The 18,700-nt window shown below is 45.8% G+C and overlaps 1 protein-coding gene across 3 annotated transcripts in view; it reads left to right on the top strand.

The window, feature by feature from the left end:
- The window catches only part of CEP162 (centrosomal protein 162), a 2,248,134-nt gene that overhangs the window by 492,141 nt on the left and 1,737,293 nt on the right, over nucleotides 1-18,700 (top strand). For all 3 annotated transcript variants that reach the window (XM_069606335.1, XM_069606333.1, XM_069606334.1), the window contains one exon: nucleotides 5,743-5,867. In XM_069606335.1, the coding sequence (XP_069462436.1) occupies nucleotides 5,743-5,867 (125 nt within the window). The remainder of the gene's footprint in view (nucleotides 1-5,742; nucleotides 5,868-18,700) is intronic.

Genomic DNA, 18,700 nt, shown 5'->3' with positions numbered 1-18,700 from the left:
ATGTCACTGCGGATGCCCTGAGCCGGCGGACAGTGGTCAGCTATGAGTGGGAGTTGAAGGCAGAGATCCTCTCATGGATTTTCTCGCGTTGGGGCACACCGGAGGTGGACCTCTTCCCCGCGGTGGTAAACGAGAAGCTTCCTCAGTACGCCTCCAGAGGGGGACTGGGAGCCTCCTCTCTGGGGGACGCTCTCGAGATTCCATGGGACAACATGAGAGCTTACGCCTTCCCGCCTCTTCCCCTAGTTCATCGAGCAATTTGGAAGTTGAAGAACTCTGTCAACTGTTCTCTTCTACTGATAGCTCCGTGGTGGCCGGCCAGGTTTTGGTTTTCAGAACTTCAACACCTGTCGGTGTGTCTGCCGATCAGGTTACCAGTAACTCCCGATCTTCTTCACCAAGGGGAACAGCAGATGTGGCACCCCTCCCCACAATCGCTCAACTTGGCAGCATGGTGCCTGAGTTCACGTCTCTAGATTGTTTGGGTTTGTCTGCGGATAACATGCGCATTATCCAGGCATCCAGGAAACCCTCGACCAGGTCCCAATACAAGAGTAAATGGCTCAGGTTCTGTCATTGGTGTTTGGAGAAAGAATTGGACCCGAGGGTGGCAACGATTGACACGGTACTGTCCTTCGTATCCTCCCTAGTAGAGTCAGGGGTTCATGTTCTGTCTTGCAGGACTTACCTCTCAGCGGTTTCCGCTTACCTCTCTACAGACCGGTGTTCTTATTCTTTAACTAACCCGGTGGTGAAGAGACATTTTGCTGGCTTGACGCGCATCTACCCTCTGGTTCGTAGTCCGCACCTGCCTTGGGACCTAAATGTAGTCCGGATGGCGCTGTGCCATAAACCCTTTGAGCCAATGACTACGGTTGACCTCAAGTACGTGTCCTGGAAAGTGTCCTTTCTGGTCGCCGTTACGTCAGCAACGAGAGTGAGTGAGCTCCAGGCATTGTCGGTGGAGCATCCTTTCTTGGTCTTTCACAAGGACAAGTTAGTCTGTCGGACGAACCCAGCTTTCCTACCAAAGGTAGTGACCGAATTCCATCTGAATCAGTCAATTTCCCTTCTGGTCTTTTTTCCGAACCCTGCCTCGGAGGCGGAAAGGGTTCTACACTGCCTGGATGTCCGAAGAGCTCTTAAGTTCTACCTGGACAGGACTTCCGAGCTTCGGAGTTCTTCCCAACTTTTTGTGACCTTCGGTAACCCTCAGGGCAGGCCGGCGTCTAAGGCATCTATTTCCAGATGGATTGCCGCCTGTATCACAGAATCTTTCACCGTTCAAAAGCTGAAACCTCCTAAAGGTATCCATGCACACCTGGTGCGGGGCAAGGCAGCCGCGGTTGCTTTTCAGAAGTATGTTCCCTGGGAGTCCATCGCTAAAGCGGCTACTTGGGCCTCCCCATCTGCTTTCTGTAAGCATTACTGCCTCGATATGAGCTCTAGAGCTGACGCTCAGTTTGGCCAGGCTTTGCTGAAGAACCTGTTTCAGTAAGGGGTATTTCCATCCACCCATAGTTCCTGTAAGGAGTGCTTGGGAATCTCCCATAAGTATTGAGGAAAGGGGACGGGACGTAGGAGTATTACCAGGTTACTCACCGTAGTGACCACCTTACTCCTCTCCATAGTCCCCTTTCCTCCATACACCCGCCCGCCGTCCCCTCTAATAAGGTTCCTCTGTTATTGCTAATGGCTCTTTGACCCTGCGATAGAAAAGGACTGATGGGCGATGCGCGGGGCGGAGCCAAGGTGGGCGGGGTTACGGCCGCGTGCCGGGCCCCGCGCAGGAAAGAGAGGAGGGACACATTTTTTGAAAAAAATGTTGGATGCTTTTTACAAAGTGCTCCGGTCCCGTCCCACAGGACGGAGAGATATCCCATAAGTATGGAGGAAAGGGGACTATGGACTAGGAGTAAGGTGGTCACTACGGTGAGTAACCTGGTAATTCCCTGCGTCCCCAGAAAGTGGTGGGAGAGATTGTTTTTGTCCATTAGGGCCCAGGGTACGTAATGGGACCTTCCCGCTCCCTTATGAACGAGTGGCGTCTGTAATTTCGACCTTACTTTCTCTCTACTTACTTTCACTGCTTTCATTTTAGACAATGGGCCTCATTACGAGTCCGGCGGTAACTGAGGCGGTGTTACTGCCGGACTCGTATTACCATTCCGCCTCCGTGATTCCCAGAATTACCGGGGCATTACAACCCCGGTTTCCCGGGAATCACGGAGGCGGAATGGCGTTAATCCCCATTCCCATTGAGTCCTATGGGACTCAATGGGAATGGGGATCATGGAAACACCGGCAGCATTATGAGATGGAGTCGGGATCAGGCGGTCCGGAAACAACGGTGGCGACGGGTTTACCGCTACCGTTATTTCCGGGCCGCCTGATTTGTAATGAGGCTCCATGACATCCTCCCAAGCATATTCCTTAGCCTCCCCTCCCATGCTGCTGCTTCTGCTACCCGTGGGGTAGCTCAGTGTACTTGCGGTAGTTGTATCCCTCCTGCGGCCCCTCCTTCGTCCTCATCCAAATCTCTCCAACATTCTTCATCCCTCTCTGAAGCCACATTATCATAACTCACACTGTCTGCTTCCCCCTCCCTTTCTACTCGCACCGTTTTAATTGGTGTACTGTCTATCCTAAAGAGGAAATCCCTGGATTTCCACTTGTATTCTGTTTATGGGGTGGGCTTTCTCCCAGCGGTGGTACCGGCGGTTGCGCTTCCCCTGGCCCTGATAAAGGTGTTTCACATAATGCTCGAAAGCGGTCAAATTCAGCTTGAGTAGATGTTTGTACCCTCTCTAGATCTGTTTGTCGGGCCTGTGGGGGCAGAAGGTATTGTTAGTTCGGCATAAGGAGGGGGTTGGGTCGTGGCTGGAGTCATGGGCGTACCACCCTCCGGGACAAATACTGGGTCTGCGTAACCCTCTGCGGGTCACGTACGTAGAGGGTATAATTTTTTAGGCTCTTTATTCTCTTTTTCCCCCTTCCCCCTTACCGTCCCCCTCCCCGGTCAGACTTCCGTCTTTGCTTTTACTTTGTACGACAGGTGCTTTCTCAAACATTTTCCAGAGGTCTAAAACCTCTCTTCGATATTTGGAGTTTCTTCCCCTTATATTTAGTCATTAAATCGGTAGCAACATGATCTAGTATCCCCTTATCGAAGGAACCCTCTTCTGCCCAGGCACAAGTCACTCCCTCCCCTTTCAGTTCCGCCAACCACTCGTTATGATACTTTTTAATCTTCTCTTGATATAAGGGGAGGTTTTTACAAATGTGGGACAATGGGGTATCTATCCCCATTTTTAATCAAGCTACTTCCTTTCCTTTTTCTCCCACCTATTAACTTGTTTTAATCTGGGGGTAACACAGAAGTATGTGTATCTTTTACTTCACCCCCTTTATTATTCTCTATCTGTGGTACACATAAACACAATGACCCACATAATGTTTTGATGAAACACAAACAACAAATATTTAAACAATACAAAACATTGAGACATAAAATTCACCCTTTTTTATCCTTAACCCAACACTCCCTTAACCCCCCTTCTCACATACTCTATACTCTCCATGCACACTACCTATGCCCCTCCCGGGCCTTCGTCCACAAAACCAATCACTAAAAAAAGATAGAATCTAAAAACAACCACTATTGTTTACTATCGAGCCTACTCCTTATATGAGGCTCCTACGTTGTTCTCTTTTAGGGGCTGATTCATGGAATTTGTGCGCCGAAAAACGGAGATTTGTGTGCCATTCTGGCCGCAAATCCCCATTTGTTAAACAGGGATTTGCGGGCAGAATGGCGCACAAATCTGTTTTTCGGTGCACAAATTCCATGAATTAGCCCTTAATCTTTACACTGGTCAAGACAGTGCTACCCAGCGCCGGCTTCTATCTCTTCTCAGAGCTAGGTTCCTGTATCTCCTCTCTTCTTCAACTTATTTCTCCATATTTAAAAGAAATGACCACACAAAGAAAATACAAATGCTCAAATACTCATCTCACTCACTCACGCTCTAACCGTGCGTGTTCCTTTTCCCTTATAATTCAACCTCCCAACCATGTGCCCTTATTTGTTATTCCCTTGCAATTAGTACTCACGTGCCAGTTTTCTTCCAAGAACCTCCGTTCGCGGTGTATCCTGAGGGGGCCTCCCCGTGGCAGGCTCTGCCCAGCTCCGGCGAGCAGTTGGGTATTCGCAAAGCAGGGACCCACAGACCCAACTCAGGAGGATACGCTTTTGTAGAACGTCTGCCAACCATAGGTAGTAATGGCCCTCCAAGGGTAGCCTCGGATCTCGCCGCAGGTACGGAAGTATCTCATGGACTATCAGGCATAAGGGTTCACCAAATAAAGACATGCACGTGTCCCAATAGACAGAATAAAGTACACACCCCGCTAGGGAATGAGACCAGTAGAGTAATTGGAGAGGAAGCAACATTTATATAAGTAAATAAATGCAAGCAAAGAACTCATGGCAGCACATTAAAAAGGCACTAATCATCATAGATGATGTCATACATAAGGGACAGTCTAACAATCATGATTGGCTAGGCACATTTACTACTCCCTGCTCCATAGGGGATGCCTGGGTTCCATTGGTTGCTGTCTCTCCATCAGTCACAGTACAAGTGGTCAGCTGGGCTCATCCTTGCAGGGTGAAGTTCGGGCGAAGTTCTCAGAGATGATGTAGAGCTGTCTGACCAAGCTAAATAACAGAGCTTGGCATGGAAGAAATAATGACTGGCATAAACTATCACAGGAAAAGGGGCTGTTTATTTGAAATAGGTACATTCCAACCTGTGTTTTTATGGGGGCATGTGTTAGGGGTCGGCCCTTCAGGTGCCTTATCAGGAGGGGCAATCTTTGATTTGTGATCTCTGGGGCCACACAATTTCAAACACATTGGGGATAGATGTTAGTATTACCAGAATATATGACCACTCTGGATTAGGTATATGGTGGGTGATTTGAAGGTGGTCCAGGGGAGGGTCGGGTGACCAGATGCGTTCAAAGGGAATTGGGGGCATGTGGTCATTGGATCGTGGCTTGGCAGGAAGGGGGTGGAGATGGCAGGAGTCGGTCAGCAGAGATGGATGGGGAGCTGCCACAGGCCTTGGTCCCATTTTCTAGGATGAGCACATTTTGTCAGTGCTCGATACTTGCTAATGGCAACAATTAAAGACTTTGTTTCCGTGAGAACAGGAGTTGCGCTGAGCTGACAGAGGTTGGAGGTGGCGGCGGCTGACTGTGCGCAGCACTGGGAGAGGGAGAGAGGACATATCGGCAGAGGGACAGAGGGCCTAGAGCCTAGAAAAAGATGGCGTTTTGGAAAGACACAAAATGGAGTACAGGCTACAAACCTTAACACAGCGTTTATGCACTTCTATCCACAATGCGAGATGCGAATATGTACAGGAGGGTTGAAGATGTCTATCCCCTTCGCTCACACAACATTTACCTGGTGCGGGAATGGTGCAGGGGGCCGGGATATACTGCCTCTCCCTCAACATTTGTCCAAACCCCAAATAAGTGAAAAATTCTTGCCCATGAGACGACTAGGTGGAGAATAGCGAATGGGATTGGTGAAGATATATGGATAGCCTGAGTCAGTATTTAAGTGCCATACACAGAAGAATCTATTAACAAGGTTCATTTTATATGTGCATAAAGGTGGTGTATGTCTGCCAATTCCATGCATTCTTATCCCATTTTTTCATAATTTTACAGGAGATTATAGTGATGATGATTTTGAAGATGAACTAGATACGAATACATCTGTTCCTACTAAAAAAGAAAATCATGAAGATGGACCAGCCGCAGTTATGCTAGAAAGCTTAAGTGTTGAAGAAAAGGTACACTGTCCAGTTTGGTTTACATTGATTTGACTATATTTGCCCACCCAATGTTTTGCCCACTTACAAAAGGTTTTTTTTTTGGTGCTTGGATTTGTGTGACAGCTCTCTACTTTACCCTGCTTGTCCTCTTTCAAAACCCACTAAATATTATTCAGCGTCAACATGTGTAATTCAGGAGCTGTTAGGGACAGTCTTTTTAAGTACCACATGAAGAGCATGTTGATTTTTGTGTGCATATTCAGGCGAGGACGGTAGCTCAGGGGCAACGCACCTGTCTTGGAAGCAAGATGATGCAGAGCAACACAAGTTCGAATCCTGGTCCCTCACTTAGAGCCTGGTCCCCAGTATAAAGCGTGTTATGAAAGATCAATTAAATGATATTAAACAAGAGCCCATTATTGCTAAAAAAAAATAATACGAAGAGCGGTAAACTCATCTTCAGAGGACATGAACAACTAGTCATGCAACAGAGTAACCCTTCCTGTTGTTGAAGTTACTCGGTCCTCCCTTTCCCACTGCATCGGATTGCCTATTTTGTTTTTTTAATCTTTTGGAAGCCATTAATACTTGTTTCCCTTTCTGAATGCTATATCTGCCTTGCTTGATGCCATGGCATAGGATTATTGAATTCATAATTCACTGGCCTGACATGTCATCACAGCAATGGGTTATGCCTTTATTCTGACAGTTATTATTTTCATTTTTGAGTTGCAGTGGGAGGGGAACCTGGTATTTGTTTTTATTTACTTTTCTTATGCCGCATTCCTCAACAGTTCACAATGTTCTTTCATGGGAACAACGCAGATGATGGGAAAGGGACGGCAGGGATCAGAGAACAATCAATGTACCACCAACAAAAGCCAAAAGTATCACAATAATAACAGAAAACCTGTAGCCAAACCCTCCCTTCATCACAAGACTTGGCAGGCTTTGCCAAGGGACCTAGAGATACATTAACACAGCAACCAAACGCACAACCGATTAAAACTATTTAACGAGGAAACCATCCCAACCAAGAAGCCATCAACAACCCTGAAAATCTTAACCCTGCCAAGACAAAAGACAAAAATAATCCTGAAGTACCATGTCTAAGCCCAGAGAAGAAGGCCACGAATTCCGCAGCCAGGAAGGCATGAACTTTCTATTCATTATGCAAACCCTTGTGTATAGGCGCGTTACAAATGCCATATTATATCATATCATGGCTATCGGGCAACTGCAGAGTGATAGCACACAAAACAATCTCAAGCAATTTCGAACTCCTCCAAGCAAACCAAATAGGTCAAAGAGGAGGATGGATAGCCCTGTTCCAAAAGGAACACCTCAGAATATCAGCAGCGCCACTCAGGGTCATTCCGCACTGCAAAGGTTTGCTTTTCCAACTTAACTTAAACCATCAAAATAACCCTTTTTTTATAGTTGACCCTTCTACTATAGTCCGCCGTTTGCAGAGATACATTCAAATGCAGTAACTAACCTCATAGTGGGACACCAGCACCTACTCATTCTTCAGGATTACAATATTTGGTTTGATGATGAAATTAAACCTAAGATAATCAAGAGGACATTGAAAAGATCGATCAACAATAACCTCGAAGCGCTCTTGGAATATAAAACTAGAAACATGGATAACACAAGGATGATGTTTGTGAGTACCTTCACACATAAGTCTAATGAGGTGACTAAAATTCTCAAAAGAAATTGGCACATTCTCAGAGGGGGTGAATGCCCTTTGGAAATCCCCCTCTGTGCTTTCAAACGAATGGCCAATCTCAAAGAATTATTGACCAAGAACGATATTGAGATACCCCGAGCAGAAAGGTGTACTGAGCTTTGGGGTCTACCACCGGTGAGAGGACACTCACCTTGTGGTAATTGTGTCAACTAAGTTTACTGCAAGGTCTACTGAGGTTGATATAGGTTTACCTAAACCATGGGCGCAGACACAGTTCACGAATTGCAACTCGACTAATGAAGTCTATGCTATTTGGTGTCCATGCCCGAGGGTCCACATAGGTATGACCGAACGTAGAGTCAAATTAAGAATTAGTGAGCATAGGAGCAGCATAACAGCCCTGTTAGTTGGTCATTTGGTGAATATTGGCCATGGAACACAGTAGCAACAGACTGGTCTTAATAGCCAAGTTGAGTGGCTTAATTGTTAAATTCTTAGTATACGTGGTCTGCGAATAGTGGTTTCAGAGACCCATCGCAGTGACACATTGTCTTTACTTTTTCCAGCTTAGCAGGCAACCTAGACTGGGACTGTAATGCTCAATTTGCCAGCCCTGTTTATGAGGTGTTCTGCCCACTCAATGCCTATGGTGTAGACTGTTGGCATATTTGCTGCTTATCGAAATAGTTACAATATGGCAGCATGAGCCTTTAAACATTTATTTCAGTATAGAGCATGTTACTTTGAGTAATAGTGCACCCCGCCGTAGTTAATTCGACCAAGACCATCTTGTTAACTTACGAAGGGTGTAGTCTGCTGTTTGTGTTTGGCACAGGAGATTAGAGCACATCGGTACACGTGACTTTGTTCTCACGTAGACTAACGCTGAGCGGTCGTTCTAATTCGATTCACACGTAATTGTTACGTAGGATCGATCATGAGACTGACCCCGCAGAAAGACGGCTTGTTAGGAGGAGGCTGGACTATTGGTATGACGGTTAGATGTTTTGCTCTTTTTGAAGCGCAGCAATACTTTTGCGAACTACGAGCATGCATATAAGATTAGTGTGTTATCCTATACGCAAACGGAATTTGATATCGCACTGTTTTGTTTTCCTTTAGTGCACTTTGCACGTTCTGGCTTTTCTTGGGACACCCGGCCAGGTACTTCGGACTGACAGTGAGACGCGGTTGAAGCGTCGGTTTTACCAGTTGACGCCAGCGTGTCGCCCTTTGTTCTCGGGCATCTTTGCTCCAGCATTCTTTTTACTTGCTCAGTATCCTTGCACTCTGAGTTGTTGTCAAGTGAGAACACTTGTAGTATACTGTGCGACAAGAAATTATAGTTTGTTTAAAACCCAGGAGCGGCAGGCAGCGTTGTTCTGTGGTACATCAGTGAGGACTCTAACAGCACCTTACAATACAGTCTAATTGGAGTTCAAGTCATGGGTTTCTTACTATGCCGTGTATCTTTGAGAGGATTTTGTATTTGGTCAACGGATTTACAGAGACTTTTAATGAGGTTTTGCTCTGCTCGAATAGGGGTGCCTTTTGATGAAGGTTGCAGACAATCGAACGCTGACAGTCTAAGCGGTTTGCACAGATGTCGTGAAATCTGTACTCCTACTACTCTTCGTTGTTATTTCCCAGAGGCGTGTCGACTTAGAGGACACTCAAACCCAATTGTGTCCAGAATACTTAGATACTAAATGCACAGTAAGTAGATTGTTGTGCCTTTGAGGCTCGAGCAGCAAGTTTCCTATTATTAATTTCTAAAATGCTGCCTGTCTTCTTTCTCTCCTCTAGATTGAGGACGTTTTTCGTCATGTGTGTCTCAGCCATTTTATGGGAAGTCATATTTGTATGTGCATTTCTTTCATAGTACGTTGGTCCCCTGAAGACGTTCTCGGACAGTTTGTTTCAAGTAATAGAAGAACGAAACATGTTGGGTCTACAGGCACTGGACCTAGTGACAGTGTTTCTAATGACATATTAATTTTGGTTTGTTACCTTTCGTTAGTAAAGGATTGATTCACCCAGAACTATTCATTAGGCCAAAAGGTGACCCACATCAATATTGGCCCTTTTGTTATATTACCAACGTTTGTTTGCACTTTATTGCTGATGTTCACTTTACATACCTTTTTGCAGTTTATGTAACTTTAACCTTCAGTAAGCGATAGTCTACTGGTAGGTCTTTTTAATATTCTATTGTTTACACTAGGGTTTTTGTGGTTTTAGAATATGTGAAATGTTTTATTACTGTTCACACCTATGGAATACACTGTGTATGTTTTATGATCATGTTTTTGTATGTTGCTTGTAAGATTTATTGCAGATTGTGATTGTGTTTAATAAAATTAGATGTATTAACATCTACTGTTGGAAACTTTTACTCGGTACCTATTTGGTACATGGACCGAGTAGTCCTATGTGGAGGAGAGACTGAAGTGACACACAGGTTCTTTGGTTTGTGAGTGTCCATTGCTGGTTGTAGGGCTGAACCCCTGTATCGTTAAACTGCCCTTGGTCTCTTTTTGTATTCTCGGGTTGGAGTTAAACCTCTGTTAAATCTTTGAATTTCCACTTGGCCAATTATCACCTTAAATGATCATGGGTGAAATCCATGCTACTGACCATACACTTGATGCAATTTTCTTTGAAGTAGGGCAAGCAACTGCAGCTCCTTGATACTGTTCTTTCGAGTGATCACAGAACAAGCCTAGAGAAAATGTTACAACCAACAACACAAGATAAAGCAGCAACATTTAAGGCCAGAAAAGGTTGCTACACACAACATATCGGAACAGTAACTCATCCAGAGAAAGAAATGTCCCAAATCATTAAGGAAATAAGAAACCCTACTTCATGCAAGAAATAAGTCACACCCTGCCAGAAATGTTATCTATCTATATTGCACGACCCGCGGTAGTGGTCATGTAGTTATGGTTAAGTTGCTAAACTCATAGGAAGACTACTTTTTTGGCGGTTGAAGGCAAGCGTCCCCAGCCAGCACGATCCTCCCCGCAATGAGAGACAATGACGGACTCTCCCAAGTCGGGAATAAAGCCAAGACAGAGTGCGGGTGAGCTTAAATGGGAGTTTATCAATCAGAATAGGGCATGCAAAGAACTCTGCAAACTCCGAGAGCGCTCTGTCTGACAATAGCAAAGACAGGCGTATATATTTACAAAAAACGTCATCATTACCTACATACTATAAGGGGCACAAGTTCAATGGGATTGGGTGGCGATGACTAGCTATAGGTGCTGCTGCGATGTGGTTGGCCTTGGCTGGAGGACGTGACTGGTCAGCCTCGTGGGTTGGGCTGGGCCTGGCAGGTCAGCTGATTTCATCTGGGCGGTGTTGTTGTGCCATTGTGGCCAGTGTCAGAGATGAATGTCTTTTCCTGACTTATTTGCCCTATGCCATGCACACCGCAGTCATTCAGTCATTGCAATGTTATCTTCTTTAGTAAATCTATCAATAGGTTATTCTATAGGTTAATGCAACACAGGAGGAATGCACCTTGTGAGGGGTTTGACAGTGATTTATCTGTGCCTGGTTACCAGTGTCCTGTTTGACCGGTACCATAGGTCGTGGGGCTAAGTCTCCGGGCATGGGACGGGCGGTACATGTCTTTCTGTCTCGTTAGAAGTTATTATGAATGGGCTGTTGTGTGTTGCCACAGTATTGGGTGTCTTCGTTGCACCGGGTCATAAGTCTGAGGTGTTCCGGGGGGTTGTGGGGTTTACGAGGGGGCGCCTTTGGATTTGTGTATTCAAGCGGAGGTTTACTGCTGGGCTGTAAATAATGCAGGTGGCAGGCCGTGGCCTTGGGTGCTGCAGCGGGGACTACAATTCTTTGAAGCGGCTCCAGCCTGGTTGGGGGAGGTGGAGCAGCGTGGCGCAGGCCTCAGCTCTCTTATTTGGCAGACTTTGCAGGGTGGGGGGGGGAGAAAATGGCCTTGCACATATTCACAAAGGTATTTTTCTCGTGTGTTGCCGACTTTTGGTGAGAACATCATAAACATTTGAACATTCTTATAATACTCATTTGGATCACTTGAAAACATATAGTTCAACTCACTACATGTCTCTCGAATATAGCCAGTCTGAGCACCTTACTAGTACATTATGTTTTAACAACTACAGCATTTAATAATATGCATATATATTTGCATTACGTGAGGTAGTAGTGTGGTTGGTGGAGCATAGAGAACGAGACCCGCCATTGTACGCGGCGGTAATGGCATATAAGGGCTGTAGATACGTACACATGACTGGCGCATTTGCCCACGTCTTGTCACACAAGCCTTATGTATAGTTGCATTCGTCCTCCCCTGCACTCTAGCAGCATTAGTTCAGTTATGGCGCGGGACCACGGGGCGTACGGTTTTCAATGATACATATAGAGAATAATCCCCCGGAATGCTTTTTATCATTAGCACACCCCTGCAGGGGTGTGGGTCCTTCATTGCTGGTGTCATGTAAACATGCGTTTCTTACAATAATTACACAATTTTACAGGTTTCTTTAGTAGAAGTAGTTTTATGGAAAGGATACACGTATTACAAGTAGGTTTTGACATTCGTATTTGGGTATTTTTCTGCTTTCATCGGATGACCATTCTACAGTTCTCCCCATCACCCAGGCCTCGCTGACCGGGTCATGCTGGGAGCAGTGATACACTGTGGACGGTGAAATGTTACAGTGTTAGTATCTTATGCTAGCTCATGTCCGTCTTGTTCGTGGGAACGGGCTCACAGCGGATCTGCCAGGGTGCTGCGGCGACAGGGATAATTGAAACTCTCCGAGAGTGGGGGCCGCGCTACAGTGCGCTGAGCTCACACCATCTTTGATAGACAAAATGGTTTCTGGGCCTAGCTAAATTCAATACGTGTGTGCAATGTCTTCAGCAGGTGAACCCTCCACCACCTGGGCCCGGGTGGTCTGAGGGGACGCCCAATGAGCCATGGCACTCACCTGGGGAGGGGATGTAGGCAAGGCGGGGGGGTCTTTTGGACCACTCCTCCCCTACATTTCCCCCCTTTCGTTACTTAAGTAACAAATTCTTTAACTCATTCAATCTCCTACACTCTTCTTCGTCCATAATTGCCTCATCCCATGCTGGTGTGCCTTTTATCGGCATCCAGGCTCTGCACACCCCCCTTAAGCTCTCACCCCTCCTAGCATATTCATCTGGGGTACAGGTTAGGTATATACATCCGCTCTCTCCTTCCAAGTCTACCCACACCTCCTGATACCATTCTAGTATACGGGGCTCTCTGATGGTGGTGTGCCATAATTTGTCTATGATATCCTTGTCATGATACCTAGGCACTAGTTGATACCTTGGTGTATCATCAGTTCCGGTTTGTACCTGCACTTCCTGCATAGTTTGCATTGTCCCACGGGTGTTGCCCATTGTCACCATCATCATTGCACCATTAGGTACTGCGTTAGCACAACATCGAAGACCCACCTGGCATATGCAAAAAAGGAGGAACACCACAGCTGGCATCAAAAATTTCACAGTCGTTCCAAGCCATGAGGGGACCCAGGAGAAGATGTTATCGAACCACGTACTGTCTTCTGCTCCACCTTCCATTTTCATTTTTTCTCCTAGGTTGTGTACTGCTTCGATCACAGGGACAGGGAGCCGTTTTCTGCGTCTTCGGAAGGTACGAAAGTGCAGCAAGCACTTCCAATTTTTCGGCAAACACCTCCATCCATCGCCGTCAACAGGTCCAAGACATACCTGTTTTGCATTGTCATCAGCCGTAAAGCCCTTAGTTCCACTTTTATTACGTTGAACCCTTCTTCAGTGTCATTTGCCAGCTGAATCAATTCCCAGCGTGTTATCTGGAGCCATTTTGCGTTTGCCCTTGCTTGGACACTTGAGATGAGTGAGGCAAAGAATGTTTCTGCTGAGCTGAATAATCGATATCTGTCTGGGATCTGAGCCAACAGTTCTGATGATGCCTTTGATATGTAGTTTGATGCTCGTCTGTTAGGGGTTAGCACCTCTCCCTTGCTCCCGGAAGACAGGACATACATTTGTGACTCCGCAGTCGGCTGGGCTGCACTCTGTTGTATGCGTTCCTGTGTCTTTTTGCTCCCATCGATGTGGCTTTCTGGTATTACCATTAGGGCTGAGTGCAGAGTGGCCATTGAGCAGCTGCCACTCCATGACGGGGGAAGGTGCAGGTATGCCTGGTTGCTGCATACCCAGTATGTGTCCATCAGGGCCGCTGTCCCTTTTCTCAGATCTGGGATGGTGAGGGTCTTGTTACAGTTCTTGTTTGTCCCCATGGAGGTTTTCCCCTCTCCTTTAAAACATAGTTCATATTCTATTTCATTCTGTAGTTTGAACGGTTTTTCAATGGCGGTTACCCAAGTTAGTTTTGAAATGTGTTCCTTCCATACTGGTGTGCATGTTTCTTCTATCCATTGCAATTTCTCTGGTGCCACACCTCTCAGTGCTTCAGCTTTACACATTACTTCTTCATCCTTCCACTTGTTGTCCGAAAAAAGTGTCCCTTGTATTACAAAAAATGGTTCCTCCAGACATACCACCCCTGCCGTCTTTGGATAGCAAGTTTTCTCGTTCTGCAGCATTCTAAAAGTAACTCCATGTGCCTGGAAGGTGTTCTTAATCCTGCATAACGTGAGATGAAGGAGACATTGGGCATCTATAATTGGCAACTCTTTGGGTAGCAATACTTTGGGTGTACCTGAAGCATGAGGAATGAGGGAGCAGACATAACAGCTCTCGTTTGTTGTTTGTTTCGCTGTGGCACTCATATCCGCATACCATTTATTTGTCTGATGGGGGTGTCGTGGGTCTTCCATTCTATCTAATCCTAACCCATAGTACTCATCATACTTCCTCCTTTCCGCTCCCCTTTTTCTTCTGTTATTTCTTTTCCTACTGTACTTCCCGGCTTCAAGGGTTATAGACACAGTAGACCCCCCTTTCTCCTTCCCGCCCCCCTTCACCCAATCATCATATAATATTTCATGTGTTGCTTTCATTCTTCCATTTTCTTCCATTCTATTATTTGACAATGTGTCTATAGCTATGGGGGCAGGTTGGCTGGTAGGGGTGTTATACAACCAGGATATGGCGGAGGGGTTTCGGTCATTTAGACTGTGAGCATTATAATTAGATATCTTTGGCGGGGACACTGTGTTATTTTGCATTTCACCCTGTAGCTCTTCGTTTTTTATCATGACAGCATTGGATGGTGTTGTATAATAACCCCATACAAGTTTCGTCCCGTCCCATACCAAGAAGTCACCTTCCTTAGTATTTACACTCGTGGTTGCATTACTTACAGTAGTGCTGTTAGTCCCTCCCCCCTCGTTTATCTCGATAGAGATGAACGCTATTAACGAGTATGTGACCAGGCCAAACATTAGTGTAAAAAACAATGTAATACACACTGATAGTCCACATTCATACGAACATCTGCATTTCTCAGTTAACCACTCTCTAACTCTAGTAAATGTATCCGTTGCAGGCTGCCCGTTAGATGCCATGGTAGTTCCTGTTCGAGATATAAAAGTGCATGAATGTAAACATATTGTGGGCACTACCAGTGCCAGTTATATATTGACGGGGAATGGACGCGGGTAGGGTTGCAGGGAAGGGTATTCACAGACAAGGGTGTAAACACGTCATAATTTGATCACTTCATTAATTACATATAAGTCCACAAGATAAAAAAGAAAAAACGTTTTTTTTTTTTTTCTTCTTTTTCCCAGTAACATCTTAAAAAGAATGCAAGTATACTTATCAGTCATTTTCCCATTCAGGTCCGTTACTGTCACACATACACAAGTTCACATTCAGACATTCTGCTCAGCTGCATCGTTTGCTGTTGTCTGTGCCTCCTCATCTACCTCCTCTTGCACATTACTATATGCTTTTCGTACATCTGTCAAGTGTACCCAGTATTTTAGGCCCTTTACTTTTACTGCCGTGGGCGTGCAGAACACTACCTCGTATGGGCCATGGAACCGTGGTGCATTCCATCGATGCACAAAACTCCTGACATAAATGAATTCGCCCGGCATCAGCTGTAGCTGTTGCTCAGGCTCCGTGACAGACCCTGTTATGTTTCCCTCCTCTCTCGTGAAGGGTGGAGAGAGCTGCTTTGATATTGCGCGCGCTGCCCTTGTCAATTTCTTCAAATAGTCTGTGAACTCTTCTCCCAATATCGCAGCGCTTCTGTGTGCATCTGAGTGTTCGCGCAGTGGAGAGTGTGCTGTGCACATTCGTCTACCAGTCACGATCTCGTGCGGGGACAAATGGTGGACTTTGCTTGGCTGATTTCTGAGCTCAAATAGCGCAAGGGGCAGACAGTAAATCCAATTCTTTTTCAATGAAAAGCATAGTTTTGATAACCTACCTTTTAACAGTCCGTTCATCTTTTCCACTACGCCATTACTTTGAGGATGATAAATCAAACACAATTTATGTTTTATTCCCAATAATGTAGTAACTTCCTTGAAAAGCTCATGTACAAAGTGAGTGCCATTATCTGAGCGAATAACGTCACAAATTCCCCAGCGCGGGAACACTTCCCTCACTAGGAACTTTGCAGCGCTCTTGGCATCAGGTCGTGCACATGGTCCTGCTTCTACCCACCTTGAGAATGGGCATACAACCACGATCATGTACCGTGCTCCATTACACCTTTCCCCCATGTCCGCGTAATCAATATGTAGCTCTCTGAATGGGCCAATGGGTTTTGGAATTGTTCCCCGGAGCGTGTGTAATGTCATTCCTGAATTGTATATTTGACATGTTGTGCATTCCATCGCTAATCGAGATACGTGCTCCTGGAGACAGGGCACAAACCATTCTTCCTGTATTTCTGCTGCGATGTGCTGTTTGGTGTTGTGTGCAGGGAAGTGTAGTTGTTGAAACGCAATTTCCAATAACTTGATTGGCATTACCACTTTCCCTGAGTTGTCTTGCCGCCACAGTAAGTCTGTCGCCGACTTGCTGCACCCTTGTTTTGTCCACATCAATTTTTCGTCTGCACTAGCTCCTTCCTGTAATTCTAGTATTTTGTGATATAGGCATCATGTTGTAGCCTTCTGGGAGCTCTTCGTTTGTCTTGTGCTGCAGCATGTACTCACCTGCTTCATATTTCTGAAAATAGGAAGCCTCCTTGGCGGCAGCGTCCGCTGCCGCGTTTCCCAAAGACACAACGTCTGTGTTGGATGTATGTGCTTGGCACTTCACTATTGCTACCGCAGTAGGGTTTTGTAGGGCCTCAATTAACTCTTTCAACAATTCTGCATGCTGTACTGGTGTTCCGTCTGCCCGTCGAAATCCCCTCCGCCCCATCTCGCTAGACCTCCATGTACTGTCGTCGTCATGTAAGCTGAGTCTGTATATATTGTCACTGCGCAACCCTTTGCTGCATGTAGTGCTTCTTTGAGCGCAATCAGTTCTGCTGCTTGTGCGGAGTAATGCGATGGGAGGCGGTACTTTACTAGTGTTTCATACTCACCGTCTTCTAACCTCACCACTGCCATACCAACATGTTTTTCTCCCGTGTCCACATCAATCGATGCAGACCCATCCACGAAGTACACTTCCCCCTCGCTCAGAGCGTTCTCACACACCACTGTGTCCTCCCCTCGTTCTCCTGTGTAAGTTGCACAATCGTGGTCCTGCATGTCCTCTAGTGTGCATGCTTCTGTAATGAATGTTGCGGGGTTCACTGTCTTGCATCTCACCACATGGATATTGGCGCTAGACAATATGATCTCATAGGCTGTTGCCCGCTGTGTAGTCAGTGTGCTTTTTGACCTCTCAAGTATTGCAAATAGTGAATGTTCCACAAACAATGTCACAGGACATCCCATTACTATTGTGGCACTTTTCTCAATCGCGAACGCGGCTGCAGCGAGTGATTGCTCGCACGCGAAATGGCCTTGCATCTCGGCATCTAAAGTACCACTATAGTAAGCCAGAGGCTTGTGTCCTAGGGACGTCTTTTGTGTCAGAACAGCTGTCATGAGTGTTCCCTTGCAGTGTGAGAATAGGTAAAATTCGCGTCCATAATCAGGATTTGCTAGCACTGGAGCGCTTGAAATTAACTCTTTTAATGATTTGAATGACGCGCTCATTTCTTCTGACCATTCTATTTTTTTATTTTCCTGTGGTGCTTCTTTGAGTGCTTGTAGTAGGGGTCTCGTGGATGCTGCATAGTCTAATGTCCATGCTCGGCAATAGTTGCACATTCCCAAGAATTTCTGCATGTTTTTCACTGTTGTGGGTTCTCCTAATGATCTTATCGCTTCTACCCTGTCGGGGATTATTCTTTTTCCATCTTTTGATATCAGCTGTCCCAAGTATAAGACCTCTGTCAGGCAGTACTGTAGCTTTTCCTTGTCTACCTTGTACCCCTTATTGGCCAATAGAGTCAGGAGCGTTGTTGAATCCTTTCTACATGTTTCTTCGTCTTGTGCACACACTAGTAAATCGTCTACGTACTGAATGATCGTACTCTCAACTGATAGGTTTCCCAAGTCTTCATGTAATATGCGGTTGAATATGCTTGGGCTCTCACAGTATCCCTGCGGTAATCTGCAGTGTTCATATCTCTTTCCCCCCAGTGTGAATGCTGTCAGGTATCTACTCTCTTCAGCCAGGGGGATTGACAGAAATGCGTTTTTCAAGTCGACTACAGTGAAGTGTGATGCCGTTTTTGGGATGCTGCATAATATTGATGCAGGGTTCGGGACCAAAGGGAACTCTTTCTGAATTACATCATTTAGGGGGCGTAAATCCTGTATCATCCTCCAAGACCCTCCTTTCGCTTTTTTGATTGGATAAATACATGTGCTACATGGGGAGTTTGAAGGCACTATTATCCCTTGTGCTAGTAGTGCATCTATTGTCTCTTTTATCCCTTGTTCAGCTTCACGGGACAATGGATACTGTTTCACTCGGGGTAGAATTGCTCCTTGCTTTAGTTTTATTATCACAGGTTGTACTCCATGCAACAGCCCTACATCATGGGGGCCTGTTGTCCACAAATTATTTGGTACGAGTCTCATGTCATCATCAAAGAATGACGGCAGTGCTCCTACCACTGCCATCAGTTGAGCGGGGTTTTCCCTAGCTTGAA

This window comes from Ambystoma mexicanum, chromosome 4p (assembly GCF_040938575.1).
Source record: "Ambystoma mexicanum isolate Mex_15411 chromosome 4p, UKY_AmexF1_1, whole genome shotgun sequence".
NCBI classification, from domain to species: Eukaryota; Metazoa; Chordata; class Amphibia; order Caudata; family Ambystomatidae; genus Ambystoma; species Ambystoma mexicanum.
This window is presented reverse-complemented; position numbering and strand designations above follow the sequence as displayed.